This window comes from Lemur catta, chromosome 18 (genome assembly GCF_020740605.2).
Source record: "Lemur catta isolate mLemCat1 chromosome 18, mLemCat1.pri, whole genome shotgun sequence".
In the NCBI taxonomy this organism is placed as follows: domain Eukaryota; kingdom Metazoa; phylum Chordata; class Mammalia; order Primates; family Lemuridae; genus Lemur; species Lemur catta.
Genome location: NC_059145.1, coordinates 4,274,446 through 4,290,975, shown reverse-complemented (window position 1 = coordinate 4,290,975; position 16,530 = coordinate 4,274,446). Strand labels below are relative to the sequence as shown.

General features: G+C 34.1%; 1 protein-coding gene across 4 annotated transcripts in view; it reads right to left on the bottom strand.

Annotated features, from left to right (window-relative positions):
• LOC123623341 (ankyrin repeat domain-containing protein 26-like) overlaps positions 1–13,221 on the bottom strand; it is a 35,131-nt gene extending 21,910 nt beyond the window's left edge. For 2 of the 4 annotated variants that reach the window (XM_045530405.1, XM_045530403.1), the window contains exons 1-6: positions 13,110–13,221; positions 5,596–5,629; positions 5,248–5,320; positions 2,521–2,734; positions 994–1,177; positions 192–329 (exon numbers count right to left, since the gene is read on the bottom strand). In XM_045530405.1, the coding sequence (XP_045386361.1) occupies positions 192–329; positions 994–1,177; positions 2,521–2,734; positions 5,248–5,320; positions 5,596–5,629; positions 13,110–13,132 (666 nt within the window). In that variant the 5' untranslated portion in view covers positions 13,133–13,221. Of the gene's footprint in view, positions 1–191; positions 330–993; positions 1,178–2,520; positions 2,735–5,178; positions 5,207–5,247; positions 5,321–5,595; positions 5,630–13,109 lie in introns of those variants that run through there. The other 2 variants (XM_045530404.1, XM_045530406.1) reach the window with 2 other exon arrangements.
• Between the last annotated feature and the right edge of the window lie 3,309 nt (positions 13,222–16,530).

The window sequence follows — 16,530 nt, the reverse complement described above, 5'->3', positions numbered from 1 at the left end:
ATTGAGAACAATATTTTATCCAATGGGCCAAAAATGCCACCACCATCACTGCCATACATGTATAAATACACAGACACGCAGCTTAAAATACTTTATACTTTCCAAGATGCATATAGTTTGTGTTTTACATACTAATATATACACATACAAGCACACACAAACACGTATGTGAAAATGACTAAAGAAAATACCTGAGATTCCATTTCCCTCAGAGTCATTTCTGTTTCAGTTTGTGTGTAAAGTTGATTGGCCAGAATCCAACCTTGTAATTGTCTGGCATTCCGCTCTCCATATAGCTGCCTCTGACTCTCGTTGTACTTTTCTGCAAGCTAGAGATATAGTAAAGTTTTTGGTCTAATAGCATCAGGGAAAAAAGTCCAAAAAGTTAATTAAGAGTATAACATTTAACAAAGCTGTGAAAAGCAAGAGCTTATGGAAGACAAGGACTTTTATGTCTCAAGAATTACTCCAATTTTAATTGAATAAATGACAGCTAAATTCATCAAAGAACAACAATTTTAAATACACACATATATAGTACTGTGAAAAAAAATTTACAGAACATTAAACTAGTTTCATTAGAGTTTCAAAGCTATAGACCTTACTGTAATATAAAAATGCCTAAATTAACATTTTTATTAGTGATTAAACTCAACTTTCCCTTCATTGCTCCATGCAGAACGCATATACTGAACACTTATCAGATGCCAATATTTATAATAAGGAATTTTAGCTAAAAATGCCATAATTCATTTTTAAGATAACATTTTTCTTGTGTTTTAATCCTACATAACATATATTTTACCAAATTGATGTAAGCAATATTGTTGACATAAAGTTAATCTGGGGAAAGGACATGGTTGAAGTTCTGACTCGGGGGCGGGGGGGTGGGTGATGGGCGGGACATGGCAATATATATAACCTGGACTTTTATACTCACATAATAAGCTGAAATATAAAAAAAATAGAAAGTTTTACCGAAGATCAATTTACCTCAGACAAATAGTTTCTTAATATATTCATTTCTGCATTCAGTGTTTTGACAGACTCTTCAGCTTGTTGTTTCATTTCAACTTCTTTCCTGCATTCCTCTTCCTTTTTTCTTATCTCTTCTCGAGTGTTTTCATATAACAGATCAGCATTTCTTCTCTTCTCTCCTTCTTCTTTTAAGGTACATCTGCAATTAAATACACTTATCTTTTAAAATTAGTTTTTTGTAGAAAATACAAAGTCCACTTTATGATCTGCCTCTTCATATGTTGGTCTATTATCCTAATAAAATTTCCATGCTCTTGAATATTTTTCCTACTTCTCAGGTTTTTAATTTCTCATTTCAGTCTCTTCCAAAGGATATAAAGAGTACTGATGAAAGAACTATCTGCTAACTGATAAGTTTGTGTTACTAGTACCTCTGGTAAATATTATGGAAAAGAATACTGGCAATGATCCACTAAAGATACAAGTTGAAAGTTTCCTTGTTTTCACACAGTCATAATTACCCCTCAATTAGGGCAGATCATTTCAAGTTAACTAAGTTTTAAAAAGTCACTGTTTATAAACAAGCTTAGACATTCAGTAGAAATAAATTGTCAACTTCATGACATATTGCAGGTATCCCTAACAATAATTTACCGTGTAGGAGAGCACCTTCCCATGTCTTTCACAGAACATGTATCTACAGATTACCATGATCCAGGAACAGCCTAAGGAGTCCAGTATCTATTACCCCACACCTTTTGCATTTCTTTGTTTGGTAACATGTTCAGTGTATCTTGCTCATTATTTTATATTTCATAAAAAATTTTAAAATCTGCTTTGGAACAAGAGAAGACCTAATATTTAATTAAATAACATAGGATAATATGTATTTTAACATAGAACTTTGAATTAACTTTATCTCTGTATGAGAGAGTGATGTTGAAGAAACAAATCCGTAATTATGTTCCATGTTACTTTTTGTTCCATGCATATTCAGAATAAAAGCATATAAAATTTTTAAAATTTATTCTGGGTTGAGAAAAATGGCCATTTCACATTCTGTTCAATTGTAAATTAATATGAAATTTCTTGAGAAAAAAATATCAATATTGATCAAAGATCTTTCTTTAAAAGTTCCTATACTTTCACCAAAAATTCTACATTGAAGAATTTATTCAAAGTAAATAGTTAGAAATGTAGGAAAATATTTATATCAAAGCTGTTCCTTGTAGCATTGATTATAATACAGAAAATTTTAAAATTCAAAATATAATTTCTGGAATAATGAGATTTCCAAATTTTAGACTTCTATGTAGCCATTAGCATTAAGTAGTAAAAGAATATGCATTTGTTTATTAGTAGACATATTCACAGTTTATAACTTACTGTCTTACTTTGAAGAATTTCACACTCTACAACATCACAGATTTTACCCCTGTTAAACCCCAGAATGGAAGTAGCAATTACTCAAATTCTCCTGTAGATCTTTAGTGTGAAGTAAACAGTACATGCAAACATTTCTTTAAAACTAGGATGTCATACCTCAAAGTAGAGAGTTCACATTCCCATACGGCTTTTTCATAATTTAACTGTGACATTATTTTTTTGGCTTCATAGAGCTCATCTTGCAGAACGCTAACCTCGTTTTCCATTTTTCCAATTTTTATTGTGAGTCTTTCACACTCATTGCTTTTAAGTTCTACTAATCTTTGCTGGGAAAGAATGGCATCTTGCATTTTCAATAGGATAACAAAATCTGTATTAGGGAGAAAACAATAAAGATATAAAATACATGAGTACTTTTGGGATATAAAGGACTGCACATTTAACAGTCACTCATTCATACAATGAACAAATATATAGTGAGGGCCTGCAATGTGGAGGACCTTACACCCAGCTCTGAAGATAAAACAGGTAAGACCTCTGTTCTTATTTAAATACTTTAAGTGTGGTCAGGAACAAAGACAATTATAAATTCAGATAGATGCTATAAGTAAAGAGAGTTCTATGAGCACTTAAGAAAAACTGATCTACACTGAGCCCAGCGAACTGTCTCTGAGGAAGGGATGGCAACAGTGAAAAACAGAAGATGAAAGGAAGCAGTTGAGCAAAGGGAGAAGGAAAACATTCCAGCCACTCTACAGCCTGGGCTGAAGCTCCACTGCAATCTGCTTCCAGCCAAGTTGGAGGAACAGGTGCTGATTGACCTTCTTACCTGAAACAACCAGAACAAAATAGACAAGGCACATTAAACAACGATTTTCAGGACAGTGGACTTCAAGCAATGGAGACCATGATCCCCGAAAGAAAGGAAACAAGTGAGCTAAGCCTTATGAATGCCTCAGCTCTCTGCCTTGACAGACGTTCCAGGCCATGACTGAGGGAGGAAAAACCTCAGGTAGAGTCTCCCAGACTCCTCGAGTTGAGGTGATGAAGCTGAGAGTCTGGTAAAACCAAGGCAGAGAGAGATCACAGGACAGAACACTGGATAGGAGAGAATAGCACAGGGAAAGAAACCTGGAGACCTGCAGAGATCCCCTGTCGGGTATTTAGTAGAGTAACGAACAGTGCATGTGTGCTAGGAAACTACCTAAACCAAGGGTGGGGGGTGGGGAAAAGCTAAAAGAAATAGAGGAAACCATGCCTGGTGTTCACACAGAGCCAGGAAGAGTGGCCATTCCCATGAGCCAGGCTGGGAAAAAAATCATACTAGCAAAAAACAAGCAAATTAAAATTTTAAAAATATTTACAACTTCATCAAACAATGAAATACAGATAAAACTGGTAAAATCAAGAAAACCTATACACTGAAAACTATACAATATCACTGAAATAATTAAATTCCATTATATAATTGGAAAGATACCGTCTGGTGCCAGAACAATTGAATATCAATAACCAAAAATGAACTCAAAATGGAACCATAGATCCAGATATTAATATAAGCCCTAAAACTAGAAAACTTTCAGAAGAAAGCACAGGAGAAAGTCTTTGTGATCTTATGCTGGGCAAAGACATTTTAGACATGCTATGAAAATCAAAATCCATAATTGAACAAATAGATAAATTGGACTTCATTAAAACTATAAACTTTTTCTCTTTATAAGATACTACCAACAGAAAGAAAAGTTAAACCACAAACTGGGACAAAGTCCTTGCAGAAAAAAAAAACAAAAACATTGTTAATAAAGTAAAAGTATCCAAAATATATTTTAAAAAACCTCCAAAAAGATAGTTCACAAAGAAGTCATACAGATGGCAAGTAAGCATATGGGAAGATGCTCAAGGTTATTAGTTATTAGGATAATGTATATTGAAACCATTATGATATGCACAATACACACCCACCAGAATGCCTAAAATTTAAAAATTCTAAAAAACGGCACAACATGGTGTTTGTGGCAATACAGCGCAACCGGAACTGTCAGATACTGCTGATGGCAATGAAAAACTGTACAAATACTTTGGAAAACAATTGAGTAGTTTCTTAATAAAGGAATATAAAGGGGCATGAGGAGACTTTTGTGAGTGATGGATGTTAACTATCTTGACAGTGGTGATGGTTTAATGTCTCCATATGTGTCCAAAATTATCAAAATGTATATTTTATCTATGTCTTTATCATATATTAATTATGCTTCATGAAAGCCATTGATTAGAGTGACAAGCATCTAAGATGGTGGCTGGAACACAGAGAGAAAGAAGGGTAGAAAATTATGCAGTATAATGCTGGAGAATTGAGATCTTTAACCTTATAGCAATGAAAGGTGATAGCTGCGTTTTAAGCAAGGGAGGACCATGATGAGATCTGGAGTTTTCAAAATATATAATTATGGTTGAAGAGTAGACCACAGTTTGGGCAGCTAGGGTAGAAGGGAAAACAGTTTTAAGTGTATTCCAATATTCTAGGTGGGAGTTAATGGCAACCTGCCCTTGGCTATAGGTAGGAGGAGAAGCAGAGTCAACAAAAAGACTGGGCATGCCATTCACACAGAGAAAAACACAGTGGAATTATCATAACTCTTCAGCTGACAGTGCACAATATACATTAGTTCTAATTGTACATTAACATAAAGTATATTTCTGGGATGAACTCGTGACTATAGCACATCAGTGCTGTATGGTGCAGTGCTAAGCAATGGGTACATATATGTTACTTAGGATACGTAAGAAGGTCTTACATTTATACAATGGTTCTACCTTTACAATACATTCCAAGCTGTTCAACAAGCAAGATAAAATGCTGATAGTAAGAGGAAGGCAACTCACAATCCTCTGGGGCCATTGCAGATGACCAAGTTAAGTCATCATGGTCACTCATAGACTGTATTTGTTCTTTCACCTACAAAATAAATAACACTGCTTCAATATGTCTCCAAATACTCATAGCATAAAAAAATGTACAGAAGTGCTAGTTATCCAACTTTTATATGAATAAAATCATAGGTTCTTCTAAAAGAAATGGATTTTTGTTCGAAGGATACCTTTATCGATGCCTACTGCTTCTTACCACTTTTTCAAAGCAAATGACTTTACAACAAAATGTTCACTATTTTCTTATTTTATGTTGTATAATACATATTCTAACAATATTTTTGATAATTTATTTTTAAATACCTTGTTCTTTTCATTAGGTGTTTTCTTTGCAGGCCTGGAAAAACACAAACAATTTCTTTCAGACAAACAATAAATATATGAAATACAAAGAATAGCTAAAACTTTTGTATATATAAAATGTCTAATTTTTATATGATAAAATTCATATGTAAATTTATTTCTCCTCTTCAAAATGTTACAGGTAATTATATTTACAGGCAATATAAAATATAATAATTTTTACAAGGAAGTTTAAATGATAGAAAGTAATATGACGAGATACAGAAAATATATTAATAATATAACAAAGAATTAAATTTAGATCAAGCTTTCTGACATTCAAAACAAAAGGAAACACATCTTAGCTACATTATTTGATAGAAAGAAATCTATCAGGGTATTTTTATTGTGATTATTCTCCTTTTCACTAAAAATAAGCTTTTACTGGCACTGAAACCTATTTGGGAAATCATACTTATGTCCTTATATGAGGGAAACGTTTTTCTCATGATGGTATTAGCTAGCTCATTCCGAACTTATTATGCAGATACTATGCATTATTTTAAGCACTGTGCATGTGGTAAACTCATTTTTGTCCTCACCATAATCCTGTGAGGTAGGTGACACATTAGGTATTTTATAAAGGAAGAAGCTAAGCACAGAAAGGCCACAGAACTTGCTCAAGCCCATAAAGCTTGTCCGTAGCAGACCCAGCATTCAAACCCGGGTTTCTGACTCCAAAGCATGGGTTTCCCCATGTGATGTGAAAGTAACATTTATTTTTAAGTGTTTTAAGTGAGATGATAGCAGAGGAAACAATATTATCATTCCATTTCTTTCCAAAATCATACATAATAATTTCTAAACCTTACAAATGTTTTCTTAAAAGGTTTTATACTCAACCAACTTTGGAAACCTATTTTAATAAACTAAACATTTATTTTTTCTACAGAACGTCATCAGCAAGCATTCATTTATCTATTCAACTGTTCATTCATGCATTCAACAAATACTTTTTCAGCATGTAATACATGTGAATGACATTGTTGGTACAATGAAACTTTATTTTATACTTTAGAACTTTATAATCCAGAAGTAATAATCTGTGGTAGATCATAATAGTTTGCTTTTTTATTGTACATGAAGAAAGCCCTCCCCACAATCTAAATAATTATAAAGTTGACACATATACCTGATACTTTAGAGCACCTTACCAAATCATAGGTATTTATTATGCTACTGGCAAAGGTACTGTAATATATACATGGTCAAAAAGGAATGTTTAAACTGTAATAAATATGCCTTAAGTGTCTGTGTGTTTTTACTACACTTTTTAAAAATCCTATCTATTACAGTTTAATTTTTAAGTCATCATTGGCATCTTTAATTCAATTAGACAATTTCATTTCTGAACCAGTTCTGAAGAAATAACATCCTACTATAAAATCATACATGAATAGAACTTCTAAGGACAATTAGTTTACTACAAATGCTTAAAACGTAATGTATGAAGGTTTCTAGTGCTGAGACATGTAAACAAAATTAAATTTCCTTCTCTACTTGGTCATTCCCAACAGCATACAAATATATTCTCTAAAAGCTTCTAATTTAAAATAAAGAAATAAAACTCCCTTGAATCCCATATTCTTCTTCAGTTATTACCCATTTCTCCATTGCCTTTCCCAGGAAAATGTCACTCAAGGCTGTCCGTGCTGTCCACTACAGTCAGGGTTCCATGGTAACCATTTATTGAAACTGCTCCTTTCTTGAGCTACTTCACTTAGGACAATGGTCTCTAGTTCCATCCACTCTATAATAAATTACAACTAGCTAAGGGGCACACACAGACACACAGGGAACTGAAAGTCATTGGAAATCAAGCAGGGGGAAATAGGGAAAGGGGCACAGACCGCCCTGAAGGGTATACTGAACACTGCTCAGAGGATACGGGCACACTCACAGCCCTGACTCAAGTCTTACAAAACCCACCCATGTAACAAAAACATTTGTACTCTCTTAATATTTTGAAATGAAAAATAATAATACTTAGCTTAAAATACAAAAAAAAAAAAAAAAAGAAACTACTGCTGTACTCCTTGTCCAAGTTCACTTGTCCTCATCTTAATCAATCATTTCACAGCATGGACACAGTTGAGCATTCTCTAGTTTTGGCAGACAACACTATTATATTTCCAGTAAAAGTAATCACTGCTGACATTCTTTCACAAGGACATAAAGGACTTAGAGATTTTATGTTCCTTCATTCTATTTCACTTCAGGCGCTGTCATCACTCACACCTCCAGGTACTAAACTGGCCTGCGCATACACTGCTCATCACAGATTCGTTTGAGGTCTGTTTTTCATTTTCATTTTTCTTTACTTCCCTTATATGCAATGCAGGACCAGTACTTTAAAACAAACACATAAAAGAGATAATGTTTTCTAATAATTCTATTGACAATATATAAAAGGGAATTTTTTATAAACTTCTACATCTTCTCCATTTCAATTCACTTATTAATTTAAAAAATATTATGAAGCACCAACAATATACAAAGAAATACATATTCCTTGCTTCAAAAAAAAAGGTCAAATGCAATTATGATACAATGTGTTACACAAGACTGAATCTTTTTGAAAAGTTCTACATGAGCCCAGGGAAGGCTTCACAGAACAGACAAAATACATAAAAGAAGCTCACCAGGCAAAAAGTAGGAGAAAGCCAACCAACTTAAGGAAAGAATGTGAGTACCAAGATGAGGCACAGGGTGTCTAGGTGTTTCTTAGGAACTTGAAAGGAAAAGTGTAAAATACATAGAAGCAAATGCTGAGAGGTGAACGCTACGCTGACCTTGAATCCTACACTGAAAGCTGGGAGCTCACTGCCTACAAGAAATGATTCTTAGGCATAGGAGCAATAATTAGATTTGTGCTATATTTTTGGTTTTCTGTTTAAATATGACAATGTTTCACTTCAAAAGTTATAAAATAGCATGAAGCACACATAACATGAATGTAAGAAATCGGCAAATATCTTAGGGGAAATCCTTACTTTTAGAACACCTATATATTATTCTATATAGGATTTATAAATGGTAATATTGTGATGAATTATAATTTTGTTTGAAAATAAAATAATTTTTTGACTTTTATCTACTTTTAGCCTAGCTAATTCTAATGTAAATAGTAAGATATACCAACAGAAAAGTGTATTTACTTTTTTGTGGAATAAACACATGTGTAAGAAAATCACTATCATATACGTATATGAATTTACAAAGAAACCAAAATTTCCCACAGGAGATTATGTTAGGAGTTGAGGATGAGCCTTTAAATATATCAAAAACAAAAACAAAAGTAACAGCTATAAAATGAATCATGTAGATAACTGTTCTGTTTAAGACTAAGCAGGCCAGAAAGAAAAGGAGGTTGGGGAGAAATCTTCCTGAGAGCAATTATCAAACAACTGCTCTTGACTCAAACTGCAAAATAAGTTTACGATTCTAGAATAACAAATAGTTTTCATTTTGAACATAGTTGATAGAAGGCTGATTACAACACAAAATGTCTGGTCCTCACACTTAGAAAATGACTGATCTGTAGCCATGGTAACAAATAGCCACCCCCAAGTAGTTTTAAATCTAGTCAATCCATCAGTGACCACTGGCCTCATTCACCAATCAGTATCAGCCACTTGCTTCTGAGAGACAGCCAGTCAGACACAAACTCATTCCAATAAACATGCCTGGGAGTGCCCAGCACTCAACCACTGTGTCACTCAAATAACCGTGCTAGTACAGATGATGTCAACCCATGTATTCCTCTGAAAGGCTGCCAGTCCTTCAATGCCACTCTTCCCAAAACCCTGTGTAAGATCAGCAACTGCTCTGTCAGAAGAAACTGCCTCACCAGCATAGCTCTCTTACTAGAGAAAGCAATAAATTCCAACTTCATCTTCTTATTTCAGATATTGAAGGCTCACCATTCTTTGGAAAGAATTGTTAAGTCCATTAAATTTACCTCACTTATATTTTACTTTTCTTAATAAACACAAATGAAGTTTGCAATTCCTTTGATCTGTCTTACCATATGTAAAACAATCATCATTACAGTAAAAGAGTAAATACTGAGTAAACACATTATTGGGCTTTTCTCTCTAAATGAAAACAAATAAATATACAGAATATAGCTTATTAAAGTGTACATAAGAATTCAAAAATGCATAATCACTAGGTAAAGTTGTCACAATGAACCCATGTCACACTTTTAAATGAGATTTAGTCTAATGATTAAAACAATACCCACAGGGTAAACTCCATACACTCAGTTAATACAAGTGTATGGAGTAGGTCCTTATGACATTACATGCTAGGCTGTTTTCCAGACACAGGGGTATGGCAGTGAACATGCAAAAGTCCTATCATGAGAGTGAAGGAAACACACAATGACAGTAAACAGAACAGCTGGGCAAACTGCATCATATGTTAGAGGAGAAAAGGTAAAGCAGGATAATGAAATGTTTATGTGTTGGAGAAGAGGCATGGTGGAAATGTTAGCATGTCTAGAAAAAGCCTTGCTGAGAAAACAGTTGTTAAGGAAAGAACTGAAGAAATAGACAAAAGGAGGCCAGAAAGATTTCTGAGGAAAACCATTTAAAATAGGCAGAACTGCCAAGTACAGAGGTGTGCCTGTAGAGTTTAAGGAATAGTGAGAAGTTCAATGAGGCAGTAGCAGAGCTAAAGGGATTAAAAAAAATGGAAAATTAAGGCAGAGGGACTAAAAATCAGATCATGTGCTCCCTTTTAGGTATTAAGAAGAATGGTGACATATACTCTGACTGAAATGGGAGGCAATTGGGATGTTCTGAGCAGAGGAATGACATCCTCTGACTTGTTTTAATATGAGCACTGGGTTAAGCACTGATGGAAAGAGGACTAGAAAAAAAGACCATTTAGGAGTGCGTTACACTCACCTAGACAGCAGATGGTGGTGGCTTAGACATTGGTGGTGGCTTCACCAATCTGTGAATGGTTTCTGCATCTATTTTGAAGGAAGACCTGACAAGATTTGCTGACAGATTTGGTATGAGATGTCAGAGACAGAGAGGGAGAAAAAAAGAGAGAATGAGAGAGAGAGAGATGTCAAGGATTACCCCAAGGTTTTTGCCAGAGTAACTGAAAGGGTTCCCATTAACTCCGGTAGGAAAGACTCCATGATGAGGGTGAGGTATAAGAAAGAACATCAATAGCTCAATTTTGACCTCGTAAGCTGTGATACCTAATAGCTAACCAAAGAGGGAGGTCAAGTAGGCAGTTTTGTCTATAGGTCTGGAATTAAGAAAATCATTAGCACACACAAGGTAGTAAAAGTCATGAGAAAGAAGCCTGAGGAATGAGCCCTGGGACACTTCAATGTGCGAAAGGTGGGGTGTGAGGATGAACACACAAAACAGACTAAGATGGATGAACTAGAAAAGAAGGAGGAAAAACCAGGTGAGTGAGTGATATCCTGAAAGTCAAGGGTAAAAGGGATTATGGAGAGAGTTTTTCACTGGAGAAAAGATTGCTGACAGAGTGAGTAAAATGAGGTCTCAGAAATTATATCTAGATTTATTAAAGTGAAAATCAGTGGGAACTTTGAGAAAACCAATTTTGCACTAGAGGTGGGAGTGAAAATTGCTGGAATGAGTTCAAGAGTGAATGGCAAAGAAATTCAAGTCCATGTGCAGACACTAGGCAGTTTTTTCAAGGTCATCATACCTAAGTGGCATGATCATGGACACTCTAATGTTCTTCTTGTTTAGCTATATATTTCAATCACTATAAAATAATTATATAGTATATTTTCACACTTTAAATGTTTCCAAATTGTATACATATGGCATTTTAAAAAACGCCAGACCAAGGTATTAAAGAATAAATTCACAAAAATTATAGAATTACAAGATCCTATGAACATTTCTAGATCATATAAGCTGATTTTTGCTTATACTTTTGCCCATACTTATAAAAAAGACCACAGAAACACCAAAACATTCAAAAGTAGTATTTTTGCCTTTAGAAACATCATCCAATTGCAGGATATTTTATACTCATCAAATATAGAAAGCAATCACTCATACTAAAATACTGATTCAAGGACAGGAATAAAAGGGGTAAATGCACAAAATAATCTCATTTTTAAACTGAATGTTTGTAACATATAAAGTCACTGTAGAAAATACGGTATGATGCATACTGACATACATTTAAAAGGAAGGTTAATGCCATGAATTCAGGCTATCTTTACAAAGAAGATTCACCACATTAGCAGCACCTTGGTGTTGGCACGGGGGTCAGCAAATTAGTGTCTTGGGGCCAAGTCAAGCCCGCTGCCTGTTTTCATAAGTAAAGTTTAATTGGGACACCACCATGTCTATTTATTTACTGTCTATCACAGTTTGTGGACTACAATGAACAGAGGCCCTGTGGTTCACAAAGCCTAAATCATTTACTATCTGGCTTTCTACAGAATGAGGTGGCCAATACCTGGTTAGTAGATTAAAGATCCTTTGATGTATTTTAGTAAGTTTTACCCAAAATATGAAAATGTTTATATGGGATATGGATATGCAATCCCTTGGCAATATCTGGATTAATGTGAGGATCCAGCAGGTGAGCACTCATGCATTGAGAACAAAACCCCAACAAATCAATAATTAGCAATTCTGTTGGGAACAAGGTAGAGCTGCAGTGTAGCATGCAGCACCCTTTTGAACCTCAGCAGATATTACAAGAATTCTAACATAATTTGCTGAAGATGTGTCATCAAACTATATGCTTTAAATATCCGTCAATTGTGAAGTAATCAGTACACTACAGATCTAACTTTGTTGTTTAAATGGTTGCATATGACATTATTATATGGACATGACAATGTAACTATTTCCTTCTTGATTGGTATGTAGACTACCTCGAAGTTTTTGAGATGATGATGTTACAGTAACTATCTTTAACATGCATATACATGTATGCACGTAACACACTTGTATAAATATTCTGAACACACATATATTATAGATCTTTGACATACATAGGCTATCTATTTTATGAATATATTGGCTTCTTGTATGTTATATATAATATAGAATAAATGTCCTTAACTCATATGTGTTTACATGTGTTTCTACAAGTCATGTTTTCCTGCAGCATCTAGTCCCAGATCCTAAGTTCCTGGTAGGCCAAAGGAGTGACATATTTGAAGTGTTGATACATGCTACTAAATTACACTTCAAAAAGGATTTGTCAATTTTATTTACCAACAGTGTATCAAAATGCATTTTCCTCACATTTGCCAACACTGCTAATCTTTTAATAAAATGCCAGTATCATTGGAAAATATGTTACATCATTAATGTGCATTTTTCTGATCACCGAGCAAGGCTGAATATACCTACGGAAAGCATAAAATTTGTTAATCATGAATATTAGTCCAATTAGAATTAATTGTATAGCACAATAAAATTATCTACTGTTAAATATTGCTACAGGCTTACCTATCACACACTTCATTCTCCATCCTAGGAAATTGCCAACTGTCAGTTTTTCTACTCTTTCTTTCTTGAAGTAATGCGTCATCGTCACTGTCATCACCAGCACCATCACATAGATTTTCTGATGCTGCCATTTTATTGCTTTTGTGCTTCTCCTTTTCTTCAACCTTTAATGAAAGCTTGATAGTACGAATAATTGTTATTACCTTATCAATAAAAATAACTTTTTCTCTTTTCATTGATTTTATCCCTTGACTCACCTTAACTGTCATATTTTTAATCATTAAATATTTTGTGCTTACTTGAATATTATTGTACATAATTATCATATAATTATAATTATTATGGTATTATTGAAATTTTTATAAAGTCTACTTCATTTCTGTTTGAGTGAATGAAACAGAATTTTCCCAAATTTCTAAAAGGGCCCTTCTTAATTTTTTGCTGTTATTCACATCCACTCTTCTCTGGATAATAGGAATTTCCACCCCCATTTGACTGGCAGAGACAGAAAGAAAAAGACAAGGACATAAATCACGTCTTCTTCTGTCTTATCACCTGGATTTTACGTTAAATGGCCAGATTTAGAGGATGCAATATTGTAAGGCTTCAGGAACAGAGAGAAAGCTTTCCCTTTTCTGCACCAAGTTAATCTTTTGCCGCTGCCATTTATCATTCTTTTTTCATTTGGATAGAGAAATATCAAAAGACGAAGATACACACAAATGTATATGAACCAAGTTTGTCACCACACAAGGAGCAGAGTGCAACTGCTCAGTTGCTGGTGTGGAGTCCTGAAAAATGAGATGCTTCCCAAATTTCACATTCAGTAGCCATACAATTTTACAGTTGGAGGATGTACAGTATAAAGTAATTATCTATTTTAGCTCCTTCACCTACTGATAACTGGAGTAAAACCGAGAAAGATTAAATGATTCATTCAAAGCTCCTAAAGTGGCATTACCTAGCAATTTCTGACAAAAAAAGAAAAAGAGATAGTGGAATTGCATCATGCTGAATCGGGTAAATTACGAGATTAAACTAGTCAAAAACTAGTCAGATAAATTAACTGTCTGACTTTGGCAAAATAACTAAATGCCTTAATTGGGGGGCAGGCCTCATCTACATTGACATTTAAAAAAGAGTATCTCTAGATTTTTGTGTAGCTTTAAAACTCAACGTACAGAACTCACCTTTCCATTTTGGAGTCAAATACTGTATTTTTGGCTGGGGATTTTTCTACTCATATGATCAAATCATACTTGTCAAATCTTATACCATATTTGCAACATAATGTAAATTCTGATTTCACAAACATTTGAGAGTGGCGATTTTAAAAGCTATGTGGAACTATATATGTTTCTGGTCAATAATATTTAAAGTGGTTATGATGGAATTTTAAGTTCCAACAGTTTGAATCAAATAGATGAATCTTGCACACATAAAAGCACATTAAACAGATTCACTTGGCTGGGCATATTTGTTGCAAATCTCAAGGTTAGACACATATTTATCTCTTCTCAGTCACTGCTTCCTTCCCACTGTATTTTCATTTTATTGTTCAAATCAATGCAATTCATGTTTAAGTCACTAGGGGGTGAAAAAATCCTAGACCTTACTACATACTTTTATTAACTTATTTTACATTTATTCTTATTGAGATGATATGGCATATGAATGAATTAGCTTCCCAGTCCTTAGGCCACTTGGAAGACTGGTGATGGAGAAACAGGTTGATTAAGGAATAATGATTATGAAAAAAATATTCTGAACTCCTATCATTTACATAACAGATAAAATCTATTTCTATATACAATTATATCTTTAGATAACTCCATCTTACCCATGAACTTTTATAAGTAGAAAATCAGAATGGATCAGGCAATTGATGAAGAGAAAGTAGAAAGGGTAGCACTTAAGTACTTTTTCTAAAGATTGCTAACTGGAGAGTGTCACACTTTTAATTATTAGGATCCAAAATCAACACACCAATTAGAAAGAAAAGGAATTTCTTAAATGTTAATTCAAATGATATACCATAAGATGATAATGTCACGAATCTAGATGGACAATCTGCTTAAGACTGGTTCTAATATAGTCTTGTTAGAAGAGAAGTTTCAGAGACAGGGCTGAGATCACATGTGGGGACTTGCAAAGTGGGTGCAGATGTTACAGTAAATAACCCTTAGACAGGAGCTGACTAGAGGGGCTGTTAACCATAGGCAAGAACCAGCTTCAGCTGGCTTGTCATTATGGTTTCTGTCATTTTACATGAACTTAGGCCAATTATTACTGGAGTTTTACAATTGCTCCACCCTTGAAATCACCATGATGGCTCAAAGACAGCCATATACAGTATTAAAATGAGAGCAAACCCAATTTTAGGAATTACTACCCAAATTCATAGCAAAAGTCAGCCCCTTACTCATAAATACTCCTCCCCTCGATTAATAAGACTTCAAAACACCAAAAACCTCTTCCTCCTGATGCAGATGCTCTTTTCAAGCCTGCCCACTCTCTTACTCTTGAGAGAGTGCACTGTGGCTTTCAATCATTCAATATAAAGCTTCCTGCTTGACTTTCATGGTCCATCCTAAAATTCTTTTCCTGATTAACACCAAGAACTTGGAAAAAACCTCCATTCAGAGGCCACTAACAGTCTAAAGTCTCCTAATGGCAGTGAATTTAAAAATATAATAACATTTCATGATTTCCCACATTAAAACAAGTTAGAAAGTTGTTTGTACCCTAACACCAAAGGACCCCTTCTTAAAGATATGAGTCCCTTAACAGACAGTACAGATGACTTTATGACCCTATTCTCACCCTGGACATAGATGATGAAGTCAATTAGAGACCACAAGGCAGAAGAAATCTTTAACCGTGCCATTAATGATTGATAACATAAAACCGAAAATTCTGAACCACTGGCAATAGTTACTCCTTTGACATGAATACAACTCAGTGGTCATCACTCTTAAATTACTCATAATTTCTATTGCTTATAATTCAATATTTGATGTCACCCTCTTTATCATGTAAGGAAGTTGTAAAAATGGAAGAGTAAACAAAATTTGGAAAAACATATGCCTCAACTCCAAGGTAAACATCAGCTATAAGTTACTAGAGATTGTAAGAATATTTTCAGTTGCATAACTACTTTAAATGGGGGTAGGTAAACTCATAACTAATGAGCGCATAGCACACTGTATGGGGGATGGGCACACTTGTAGCTCTGGCTTGGGCAATGCAAAGGCATTACACATAACCAAAATGTTTGTAGACCTATAATATTCTGAAATTTTTTTGAAAAATGAAAATAAATAAATAAATTGGAAAAATATAAATATAAATAAATAAAATTATAAAATAGTAAATGATTATTTACTCTAACAGGTTAGTGCAAAATGATGTTATTAAAATG